The sequence below is a fragment of the Danio rerio genome, chromosome 8, assembly GCF_049306965.1.
Source record: "Danio rerio strain Tuebingen ecotype United States chromosome 8, GRCz12tu, whole genome shotgun sequence".
In the NCBI taxonomy this organism is placed as follows: domain Eukaryota; kingdom Metazoa; phylum Chordata; class Actinopteri; order Cypriniformes; family Danionidae; genus Danio; species Danio rerio.
Genome location: NC_133183.1, coordinates 35,056,646 through 35,069,634, shown reverse-complemented (window position 1 = coordinate 35,069,634; position 12,989 = coordinate 35,056,646). Strand labels below are relative to the sequence as shown.

Below are 12,989 nucleotides of genomic sequence, written 5' to 3'. Positions count from 1 at the left end.
AAAAAAAGTTGTATAGTACAGTGCGTTTAATTTAGGCTATTTATTTATTTTTGTCCCTGTGCGCCGATTGGAGACGGAGTTCACTGCTGATATTCTGAGAGCTCGGGTGCTTCTCATTTCTTATTTGTGCATCCTCGTTTCCTTTCCTTGCTTTCTTTCCTCATGTTTCCACCCCACCGGGATACGAGGGAGAGACGCAAGGAAAAGACTCAAGGACCGAGGAATCGAATCAAGTGAAAAGACACGTCCTCGTATCTTTAGCGTCACTTCAAAGTGTCGTCAATTAATGACTTGCACGTTTGGATTAACTGCATGTCTACATTAAAGTCATTCTCTGTTCTATAATGATCAATAAAGAAACATTCATTTAATAATAAAAAGGAATAAGCCATTCAAATAAAGAGCCCAATCAGCAGATGGCGGGCGGGTGCGGTTTTAAAAATTGGTCAAAAATGTTACTGCGGATGGATGGCGGACGGATGATGAATTTTGTCATGCGGTTGCGGATGAAATGATAGCCCATCCGCGCATCTCTAGTCCCTTCACTATACTGGGGCGTTAGGACCCACACAGACAGCAGGTTGAGCGCCCCCTGCTGGTCTCACTAACACGACTTCTGGCAGCACCCTAGCTTTCTCATGTGGTCTCCCATCCAGGTACTATGTGACAGTTGCAGAGAGCTAGCTGCCAGCATTTTGTTTAAGCTAACTCATTAGCAGCTTTTTTCAATGTTGGTTGCTTGGTAACAGACCTGACAGTGGATCAATTTTAATGACGCAATTTAATATTTCCTAACAATGTATATGTGATGCAATTTTGCAAGTTAGGATAGCAATCTCAAATCAAGTTTAGATTTGCTTCTGTAAAATAAATTTGTGAAAAATCCTTAAATTCAATTTTAAGGTAAGACCTAAGATAAGAAATGTTCTGTAAAATACCCCCTGGGACACTTATATCTACTTCCAAACTAAAGTACATATTTTTACAACTCCAAATATTCAAATAAGTCTAACTAAAAGAGCATTATCAAGTTTTGAGGGAAATAGAAAAGGTTGTATCTGAAATCACCCTATATTCTCTCAAATAATGCATTGTTTGAGGCAACAGTCATTTGTAGTGGTGTCTGAAACCATAGTAAATGTTTTGAAGTGCACTCAATCAATCCCACAATGCACCATAACAATGAATGTGCAACCGATGTTCACTCAACGGCTAGAGAATACACATTCACAACCATACCCATGCATTGTGAAAGTGCTCTTGCTATTAAGTTTCTTAAAAAAATAATTAATTAATTCATTCATTCATTCATTCTCCTTCGGCTTAGTCCCTTATTTACCAGGGGTCTTGTTAAATCCTTATTTACTTTTTAAATTACCATTAGTATCCATGACAAAAAAAATGTAAACACTTTGTTTCATTAATAAAAAGCATGCTAAAAGTTAAACAACTATCACAGTGGCTGACCAAAATAATAAAAATCTAATCTGCTGGAGAGATTGATCAAACAAAACGGCATCCCTTGCAGTGCTCTTGTGAATGGACTCACTTATTTTTATTCACTCTTTTATGTGGACTAATGTAGGGAATAGTTAATAAAAACATAGGTATGATCTCAGATATAGCCTTTGTTTTTGTTAAAATATAGAAAAGATGGATGGCACAAGTTTATTTTCTTCTAGTGAAGCCAGAATAGTCCTGCTATCCTATTTTGGATTGGTAATTATCTCTAGTAGTGATCATGATTGGGATTTGCAGTATCAATATCCCACCCCAAACTCTCTCAAACCCAACCACAAGCACACAATCACGACACAAAACCCTTCACAACATCAGAAAACTAAATAAAAGTGTGATGGAGTGAACCAATCAATTACACGTTGAAGTAAACAATACACACACATGCTACATTTAGGCACTATTTTGGTTTATAGTTTCAACAAACATTAGGAAACTATAGTCAGATCACATATAGAGAGCAGGTGGGCTTGATTAAAACTAGACCAAACACAGCATAACTTGTAGATATTAAGAAAAAACAGCCATCAACCTGAGAGTACCAGTGCCACCTTGTTCTTTGTGATGCTTATATTTTCCTTTCTCGCTAAGTTTTACTGTTACTGAATGATACTATCCCATATCACTGAAAAGTTTATGAACAGAGCTGTTTTCAACACTCCACATTTGATGGATGGCTGTATTCTGCTGCCTTCTGAAAAGTTTTTATCGACCTCTTTCTACCTCTTTTTTCTTCTTCTTCTGTGAAGCCAGCCACTAGAACATTCATTTCCAAGAAGTCTTATTCACTCTCATCCAGAAAGTTGTAAAGTTTGTGAAGCCTAGAATAGACCTGGCTGAGGACAAATATATAATTATTTGTAATTACAATATATTTAATGCCAAGTCAAACCATCATTCCAAGCCGTAAATGTCTCTTTCCACATTTTATATCATTTAATTTTGCTAAATATAAAATCCTAATGAAACTGAGTTTCTTGTAGACTTGCCACTAAAATAATTTGAGTAATATGTTGTCCTTGCTAACTCAAATCATGTTTCAGTTATCAAATGTGTAAAAATTCATTCTCAATAATGTTTTTACAATATCTCAATAATGTTTTTACAGATAATGTAAAGAGATGTAAATTATGCATTTAAGTAATGTCTTGCAATTATTGTTTATAATGGTAATTTTTTTACACTCCCTGCTTATGTAAAATCATGGTAGTAGTTGACCAACAGACGGAAGATGAGGTAACCGCAATATACTTTCATTACCAGTGTGGTTTTGCTGTTTTGTAACTGAATGCGGTGAAAGGTCGATGAACCATTTCAGTGTTCACAGAATGAATGTCAGGGTCAGTTTTAGCTGTACAGCTGACCTCTCTGACCAGCAATAGGTTTACTATTTCCATGACTTTAATGAGAGTCAGTTATTACTTCAGATCCTATGTTTATCCAGCAGAATATCTTGTCAGATTTATGGCTTTTAATTTCATGGAAGCAGCTGCAAAATCACAAATAATTTTGACTTTGTACTATTACTCTAAAACTGTTATTAATTTATACTGTACGTTAACTTAAATGCTCAGCAAGCATACTGAATAAATGCATGTCATTTGAAAGTTTAAGGTCATTTGAATTTTTGAGAATCCAAAAAAGGATTAAAGCGTCAAAAATAAAATACTTTTATTCTATCAAAAAAGTCATGTGAAATTCAATTTCAACTTAAAGTAACATTCTGTTGTTGTAAACTTTAAATTATACCTGGTTCCTGTGATTTAAAGCTAAATTTTCAGCCTCATTACTATAGTCTTTTAGTGTTAATGTGCTCAAGAAACAGGTTATTATCAATGTCAAAAAAAGTTGTGGCACTTAATATATTTTTTTAGACTTGTTTAGATATTGAGACACATTTTATGAGGACACTACAACTGTTCAGTTAAAATAAAAGCATTTTTAAGCAAAAAAAAAAAAAAGCTTTTTAAATCAAAGCATTTATTTACTATATTTATTTTTTAGTATACAGCAGAATTTCATATTAGATTTAACTGTCAGCTAAACCTAGTTATCCTAGTTAGTTAACACTATATCATCAATTGCTTCTGTAAACATGATATTAAGAACATCATAGTTTAAAGTGGAAATAGCTTAGCTATGGACAACAATGAGATCTGAGTAACAAAAATTATTCACTTCTGACCCTTTGAGCAGAATATTACTGTATACTGTATGCTGCTTACTGTTTTTTACAAGTGTTGTCTTCTTTTATTTCCTTCCAGAGAAAAGTGTGTTTACCAGTCCTGACTTGAACCCAAACACAGACCATATATATTATTGTCTTGCAGTTAACCTGCTGCTCTCTGCATTGTTTTCTGTTAGGAAAATGCTAAATCTAAAGCCCAAATAGTGACAATTTGGAATCTCTGAATTTATTAGATATGGGATTGAGTAAAATGTTAATATTTGTTTGATTGTATAAAAGTCCAATAAAATGTTGATATAAGAAATACATTTTAAAACATTTTTAATGCAACATGTTGTGTTGTCTGATTATATGCATGTTAAGAAAGTCATTTTGTGCTATGTTGACCATTTGTTAAAAATGCTCTAAATGACGTTTTGTTGTTTTATTTAAATTTAAAAGATGTGCAATCACGCTATGCGATATGCCACGATATGCCAACGCACGCCTCCCACCAGTGCTGATATACAGCCATAGCACACTGCTACTTGTGTGTGTGTGTGTGTGTGTGTATATATATATATATATATATATATATATATATATATATATATATATATATATATATATATATATATATACAGTTGAAGTCAGAATTTTTAGCCCCCCTGAATTACTATCCCTCCTGTTTATTTTTTCTCCCATTTTCTTTTTTACGGAGAGAAGATTTTTTTCAGCACATTTCTAAACATAGTATATACAAGATCTAGAGCAGGGGTGCCTAAACTTTTTTTTTTACGAAGGGTCAAAAGCCAAACTTGATTGAGGCTAGTAAGACGAAGGTGAATATACAGTAGATGTCATGTGTGATTTAATTTAATTAATAAAATTTAAAAATTACTAGAAAAAATTACTTTATATTAACTAATACACAATAATTTTTAAATTTTATATTGAACTTATACAGTAGGAACTAAAACAAACTCATTTAAAGCAGATTTACTCTACTTTTGATTGTCTTGATTTGCTTACTGATGATCCCTGCATAGTTCTCTCTATATCAAGTGATGGTATTTGCATTTTAAAAAAATTAGATTTATTTACAATATCTATTTGAAACATTTCAATTCAGTTTTCTTTTTTTTATAGCTCAGCCATAAAACAAACAAACAAAAGAATGTTCTGTTAATTTAGAAATGACGATCTCTGTGTTAAAGGCCTTTTCCCTCCATCTTTTTCACTCTCTTCTCAGATGGAATGGTGGGCCAAATCAAAGGTTACAAAGGGCTAACTTTGGCCTGCAGACCCTAATTTTGGGATTCTCTGGTCTAGATGACATTGACAAAAAAAAACAAATCTTTGTTAAGTGGTCCCTTTTCCCCCAATGCCCTCAAATAAACTAGGAAAGTGAAATTGCACTAATTGACAGATTTAAACACCAGGTGTAAACAGGAATGTGTCTTCCGTGTCTACATCTGATTCTCTCAACCCAAACACATCTTAATACCAGATGTAAACAGGGCCACTGATATCTTCCACTCTCAACTTCCTGCAATTTAGTCCTAGGATAAACTTCAGGCCTGGCGTGAGAAAGCAGACACATCCCCATTGCCTGCAATCAATAAATGACATCTTAACTCTTCAGTTATAGAATAATTGCGCTCATTCACAGACTCATAACCTCTACCTGCTGATTAGCAAGCTGTGCTGTGAATCCTATAGCAGAAACTGAGCTCTAACAAGCAAGTAAAATCATTCAGGCAATAGCTCCAGGCCACTGTTTTCAAGCCAGACACTGCATGGTGTTTGGTTTTGTCCCTGTCGCCTGACAATTAGCAGTGTGCATGAGAAAGAGAGTTTTCTCTGATCTGTCTTCGTAAATGAGGTAAAAGTGGGCTGAGGGGCCACTGAAGAGGAAAGTAAAGCCTTGAAGTTTCACAACACAGACAGAGTTCAGCGCGCAGATGTGAATTACAGTACTGGAGGGCATGTTTGAAGTGATTAATGAGATTGTGCAAAATAGTGTGTTTATCTTTTTCTAGTGAGATGTTTGTGATGTTTCTTTAGGAAAGATTTTCTGAAAATTATTAGTTTAACCAATAAGGCTTTCCTCTATTGAATATGAAAAGCATATTTGATAGATTTTTGACCAATACATTTGGTTTGTTTTTGTTTTTTATTTAATATTTCAAAAGTCTCTTATATGCTTAAAAACTTGTATTGTAAAAAAATTATTATTAATGTGTGATGTTTGAATGTACAACAAGGAAAATAAATATTGATTATGATTTTTTTTTCTCAGAAATCATATTTCTAATAGTACATTGGCCTGGAATTTTCCTTGGATGTTGGTAACAACCAATGATATCCATATTTGCAAAGAAAACTAGTCAAATTAGTTTACAAATTAAGTTATGTGTAATAAAATGAAATGACACAGGAAAAAAGTATTGAACACATGAAGAAAGGGAGGTGTAGTAAGGCAGGTAAAGCCCAGAGAGTAGCTGAAATCTCTCAGTAGTTCTTCAGCTACACTCTGCCCTTTTCATTGTAAATTAAGATTAGCTACAATATCAGGACAATGAGTGGACATTTCAGCAAGAAAATGATCCAAAACACAGCCAAGGAAACTCTCAAATGCTTTCAGAGAAAGAAAATGAAACTGTAGAATGGCCCAGCCACTCACCTGACTTGAATCCAATAGAAAATACAAAATAAAGATCAGATTTAATAGCCAAGGCCCACAGAACCATCAGGATTTTTACACACTGTTGAAGTCTGTGAAAAAATCACACCTCAGCAATTTATGTGACTTCATTCTCCATATGAGAGGCGCCTTTAAGCTATCTTCACCAATAAAGCCTTTTATATGAAGTATTAAAAAGTTTCAGTAGTTCAGTATCTTGTTTATGTGTCATTTTATAGGTATTGCATACAGTATAACAAACTTTTCAGATTGTTTTTGATATGTTTTATTTTTGTTTGTATTGTTTGTGTTTTTGCTCCTTAAGAAATATTATTCCTAAGACAAAACAAAACAAAAACAACAATACATGTTCAATTCTAATTTTCCCTGCTGCATATTAAAATAAAATGTATTCCTGTGATTTAGAGCTGCATTTATTCCAGTGTTCATAGTCTCGTCCTTAATAATTTGTATTAAAAACATTTTATATTATGTTTAATGTTGAACAAATGTTATTAAAACTGATACTTTTAGGAGTGTTTAATACTTGAAAGGATTCAATGTTACTTTTGGTCAACTTAATAAATACTTGATGTAAAAAGTCCTTATTGTATAAACGTAAAGTATTAAAGAAAGTCACCCTGTACTAAATCCAAAATCTTAACGGTTTGTCAACAAAAGCTTTTCAGACTCTCCAGAGTTTCAGAGTGATTAAAGCATAATAGTGTCAGATGCATGATAAAAAACTAAAAAACTTATGATCAAATGTGCATTTTAAGTCTGATCTTTATAATGATCCTTCAACAAAACTACAAACATCAGAAAACGTTTTTTTTTTTTCATAATATCATAAGAAGATTTATTATTTAGAAGCTTTATTTTGTGCTTTGGTATAGAAAATTATTTTATAATGACAACACATTGATGGATGTTTTTAAAAATGTCTACACTGGAAGAACTTTTTTATTTATCATAACCTAACTGGAAAAAATCAAATTTGAAGCTTTTTAAGGGCAAAATTGTAAGTCTTTTTTGGATCATCTCTTATTGATTATTGTAACCGACTGGGTGGAGTGACAGAGGAAAACAGGAGGTAAGATCCAATATGCAGTTTATTCAATGTCAGGCAAGCAGTGGTCATCAGGTGCAAACGGGTATCTATAGACAGTCCAGAATCGTAGTCGATATAAACAGGCAGAAGGTCGAAAGGCAGTCGGCTAAACAGGATAACTGGGATACAAGGCTAGGGTCTAAACACAGAGAAACAAGACAGGGAGAAACGCTTCGTAATGTCACACTGGGAAAACAATACTCGGCAAACTGGAAGCGTGAATGAGTGGCTTATGAATGGAGTGATAACAGTCTGTGAACAAGGTCCAGCTGGTGATTGCAATCAGGATAGATGAATGAGCAGGCGTGCGTGTTTGGGAGCAGTGCATGTATGAAAATGTAGTCCTGGGAAATGCAGAAATGTAGTCATGAGAGTTCGTGTGAGAACCAGCGATCCTCTGAGAAGCGATCGCTGGTTGTGACATAGCCCCCCCTCTAGGAGTGGATTCCAGACACTCCACAACTGTTCAGGCGGGAGGCGGAACAGGGGGAGGGATGGAGGGCCAGGACCATGCAGCTGGGGCGTACCTGGGGCGTGGAGCTGCGGAGGGCCTGGAGAGTGGAGCTGCGGAAGACCCGGAGAGTGGAGCTGCAGTGGTCCTGGATCGTGTGGCAGCGAAGGACCTGGAGTACTGCGAGGAGCCGGCAGGGTTGGAGGCTTGTAGGGAGCCGGCAGGGCGAGGAGCCGGGCTGGTATCGGCAAGGCGAGGAGTCTGGATGACGCCGGCCGGGTGAGCTGTCTGGATGGCGCCAACAGGGCGGGGAGCCGGGCTGAGACCGGCAAGGCGAGGAGCTGTGACCGTTCGGGAAGCTCAGGCGGCGGCGGCCGTTCGGGAAGCTCAGGCGGCGGCGGCCGTTCGGGAAGCTCAAGCGGCGGCCGTTCAGGAAGCTCAGGCGGCGGCCGTTCGGGAAGCTCAGGCGGCGGCTCTGGCAGAGGCGCTGGCTGCGGCTTCGGCTCTGGCTGAGGCGCTGGCTGCGGCGTCGCCTCTGGCTGAGGCGCTGACTGCGGCGTCGGCTCTGGCTGAGGCGCTGGCTGCGGTGTCAGCTCTGGCTGAGGCGCTGGCTGCGGCGTCAGCTCTTGCAGCGGCGGTGGCAGCTCTGGCGGTGGCAGCTCTGGCGGTGGCAGTGACTCTGGCAGCTCTAGAGGATCTGGCAGCACTGGACGGTCTGGCAGCTCTGGAGGATCTGGCAGCACTGGAGGGTCTGGCAGCACTGGACGGTCTGGCAGCACTGGACGGTCTGGCAGCACTGGAGGGTCTGGCAGCTCTGGAGGGTCTGGCAGCACTGGAGGGTCTGGCAGCACTGGAGGGTCTGGCAGCTCTGGAGGGTCTGGCAGCTCTGGAGGGTCTGGCAGCTCTGGAGGGTCTGGCAGCTCTGGAGGGTCTGGCAGCTCTGGAGGGTCTGGCAGCTCTGGAGGGAATGGCAGCTCTGGAGATGGCCTTTCAGGAGCAGAAACAGACTTTGTACTGGAAGCCATCTTGTGAGCTGGCTGTGGAAACTGATTCGCAAGCCCCGTCGCCGGCAGGTCTTGCTCTCTACAGTCCCCCCCCCTCCCCCCCCAAAAAGATATTTTGGATTATCCTCCACCTCGCCAACGGTGAAGGAAGATCCACTCATCTGAAGGGCTATATCAATAAATTGTGCTAGCGTCCAGTGGGGATTGTGCAGTGGCATGTAGGAGTACAGTGGTTCAGCAAGTCCTCCGCGAAAGAATATCATTAAACACAACTCACTCATAGATGTCAGATGTGACAGTTCAATAGATTTCTCCACGTACTCCTCAATTGACCGGGCATCCTGACGGAGGCGCATGATTTGAATACCCGCTGGATCCATGTTCCGGCCGAGTCTTCTGTAACCACAGCTGGGGTGGAGTAACAGAGGACAACAGGAGGTAAGATCCAATATGCAGTTTATTCAATGTCAGGCAAGCAGTGGTCATCAGGTGCAAACGGGTATCTATAGACAGTCCAGAATCGTAGTTGATATAAACAGGCAGAAGGTCGAAAGGCAGGCGGCTAAACAGGATAACTGGGATACAAGGCTAGGGTCTAAACACAGAGAAACAAGACAGGGAGAAACGCTTCGTAATGTCACACTGGGAAAACAATACTCGGCAAACTGGAAGCGTGAATGAGTGGCTTATGAATGGAGTGAAATCAGTCTGTGAACAAGGTCCAGCTGGTGATTGCAATCAGGATAGATGAATGAGCAGGCGTGCGTGTTTGGGAGCAGTGCATGTATGAAAATGTAGTCCTGGGAAATGCAGAAATGTAGTCATGAGAGTTCGTGTGAGAACCAGCGATCCTCTGAGAAGCGATCGCTGGTTGTGACAATTATGAAGTTGTTATTATTATGTCTCATTTAACATCAGATGTCAAGAAAACTGTTTATTTGTGCTTCTCCATAAGAAATAAGCCTGCAAGGGATAAAACGTAGGTGATGATTTATTAAAATAAATTTATTGAAGAAGTGAACAAATTCAAGTATCTTGGCATAACTCTGGACGTGGTTTTCAAATTTGATTGTCATGTAAAAAATATGTGTAAAAAAGTCAAGCCAAGTCTTAATTGTTTTTGTTTTATTAGAAGATTTTTAACATATCAAACTGCTAAATTTTACATGCATACAGTGATATTCTCACACTTATCATATTGCCTCTTTGACCACATTAAAGCCTATTGATTCGATATATAAACAAGCAATTATAACTATGGACTTAAAGCATGTGCGATGGCATCATTGTGAGGTTTTTTGTAAACATAATCTTTTTAGTTTTATTACATTTGATAATCTTAATTTTTTTTTTAATGTTTAAATAATCATGTTTCAATGCTGTTTTCTGATCTAATCAAACTTCTCACAGAGTCACACCAGCAACTGGTAATGGTGACTGTCTTGTTCCAAAGAGGTTTCTCAGTTTTCTTTGTTAGGGGAACCAAAGTGTGGAATTATTTACCTGTTAGCCTAAAATTAGAAAGTAATATAAATGTTTTAGTAGTGTACTTAAAAATTGGTTGAAAAACAGAAAATCAGTGTTTGCACAAATAGTCTACTATTAGTTTCTTTGATCATGCTGCCTTTGCTTTTGCCTTATAGCAATTTTATGTAAAGAATTATAATGTTATGTGTTTATAATATTTTTTAATGTTTATAATAGTGTATATGTAAAGGGTTCATACGGTCATGAAAAACCTGGAAAAGTCATGGAACTTTGACATGGCATTTTCCAGGCCTGGAAAAGTTTTGGAAAAACAGAAAACCCACAAAGTTTTGGAAAGCTCATGGAAAACAAATGTCTGTATTCTTGAATATAGGTTACAGTGTTTCCTCTTGAATTTTTTTATTTCCAGCTATAGCCGCAGGCCTTTTGCACAGATCTACCAACTATCTATGGCGTTATTTCAATGAAAAAGGTTGTGAGCGCAGTATTACAAGTTGAGATCTAATTTATGTTAGACGAGCATGTGAATCTTTTTGCTTGCGCAATTTCCTCTGTTCATGCACAAAACTTTGGTCCATCCTCAAATTTACACTGCTCAAGTGCAGATTTTCTTGTACGCTTTCAAATAAACGCTACTGACGCTACTCACGTTTATGTAGTAAGTATGTCTCTAACATTTATTAGATTGGATAGGAATGTTCATGAATGTCTTCTGTAGACCTACATTAATGCATCCCGAAGTGAAACGGCTATAAACTCCAGCAACATAAAGTCTTTGTTTGTTGTATAAAGAACCATAGACCTTTATCTATAAAGTATAATTACAGAAACTGTGTTCATCTTAACTGAAAGCTACGTCGTGTTTGCTGGCCTCACACATCATGCACCTGTCAGTCATCAGTCAGTCAGTCAGCATGTCACCTTAAATGCTTAAACAAGTAACGCACAGCACTACTACGGTTACAGAAAAGTTCAAGCTGTTACAACTCACTTACCTTTTAATACGTTTTGGTGCGATTACAACCCGCTATTTAAAAAAAAAATGTCTGAATGTTTTAAATGAAAAGCTGTAATGTTGACGTGGCGAGATGAATTTAGGTGTGGCGCTCCGCCATGGAAAAATGAATGTAGCGGAAACCTTGGGTTAGTTATCTTGACTTCTATTCTGCCCTTGGCCAATCACCTACTCTTACATTATTAGTGCAGTGAAAGCATTATCTAAATCAATTTACACATATATATATATATATATATATATATATATATATATATATATATATATATATATATATATATATATATATATATATATATATATATATATATATAAATATAAATTGAAGCTAAATAGATTGCTGCACGTTTTTACCACACATATGTAGACATGAAACATTAGGTCATGAAAATTTACTTGAAAATCATGGAGAAGTCATGGAATTTTAGTAGTAAAAATGTGTATGAACCCTCTATGTATCTATTTTATTTTCATTTGATGTCAGGCCTCCCATGGACAGGTGTTGAGAGTTAGCAAGTCTGCTGAAACACTTAAACAAATGCATTTGGTTATCCAGTGGGATGTCCATGTCAAAATAAATAAATAAATGATGTAATGTGTTTTATCTGGATTTTTTATCTTGGAATAGCCATATGTTCATAATGTGGTAATAAATGAATTTTTAAAAATGGTGCTTTGGCTTCATTTTTAAATTGTGAACACTTAAGTTTCCAATTATTGGGCTTTTTATGGAAAGAATTGACCAAGACATTATTATAATTTTGTGTTACCATTTAAGAGAAACTGTTAATGTTGACAATTTCCACGTCATCCAATTCCTGACCATTTTTCTTTTCTGTTTACATCAGGAATTTACCTGTTTGACATGACCTACATTGACTCCGCCTACCCTGCTTCTGACAGCATCATCGAGACAGAGCAAAGAACCAATCAGATGAACAATCTACTCCGCATCATTTCCGATCTACAGGTGTCCTGTAAATATGGTACGGTTCAGCTTTTAGAACTATGCTGGCAACTTATTCTTTGCGATTTGCTTTTTTAATAACATATGAAATGACTTTGTCTTTAAAACACTAATGAAAGCAAATCAGAAATATTGAAATATAATGATTTAAAGACCATCTCCATGTTTCATGACCCCATAGATCATTTAATCACGCTGCCCCACGTGCAGAAGTATCTGATGTCTGTGCGCTACATCGAGGAGCTCCAGAAGTTTGTGGAGGATGACAATTACTCGTAAGTGACATAAACCCATTATTATGCTCAGTAGCTTTAATTTAGCTTGTTTTGGGTGATTTTTGCTTTGCTTTCTGCACTGCAATTTATAGGATTTCGTAAACATCTATGCCAACTTTCACTGAAACTACCCACATCTGTAAGACCCTCATAAATCAAGACCCTCCCATCTTGTAACGCTGCCCTTTTTTGAACAGCTGCCTATAGTATTTATTAAAATGTGCTGTCTGTGGGCTTTATGTCTTCTTGGTTTGGCTGCATGGACCACAGGCCGACAAAACACCTAATTTACCGGCCACAGCTGCAC

The 12,989-nt window shown here is 37.5% G+C and overlaps 1 protein-coding gene across 1 annotated transcript in view; it reads left to right on the top strand.

The window, feature by feature from the left end:
- ralgps1 (Ral GEF with PH domain and SH3 binding motif 1) overlaps positions 1-12,989 on the top strand; it is a 200,135-nt gene that overhangs the window by 152,468 nt on the left and 34,678 nt on the right. The window contains 2 exon segments of the mRNA NM_001100146.1: positions 12,289-12,426; positions 12,589-12,682. Of these exon segments, the coding sequence (NP_001093616.1) occupies positions 12,289-12,426; positions 12,589-12,682 (232 nt within the window).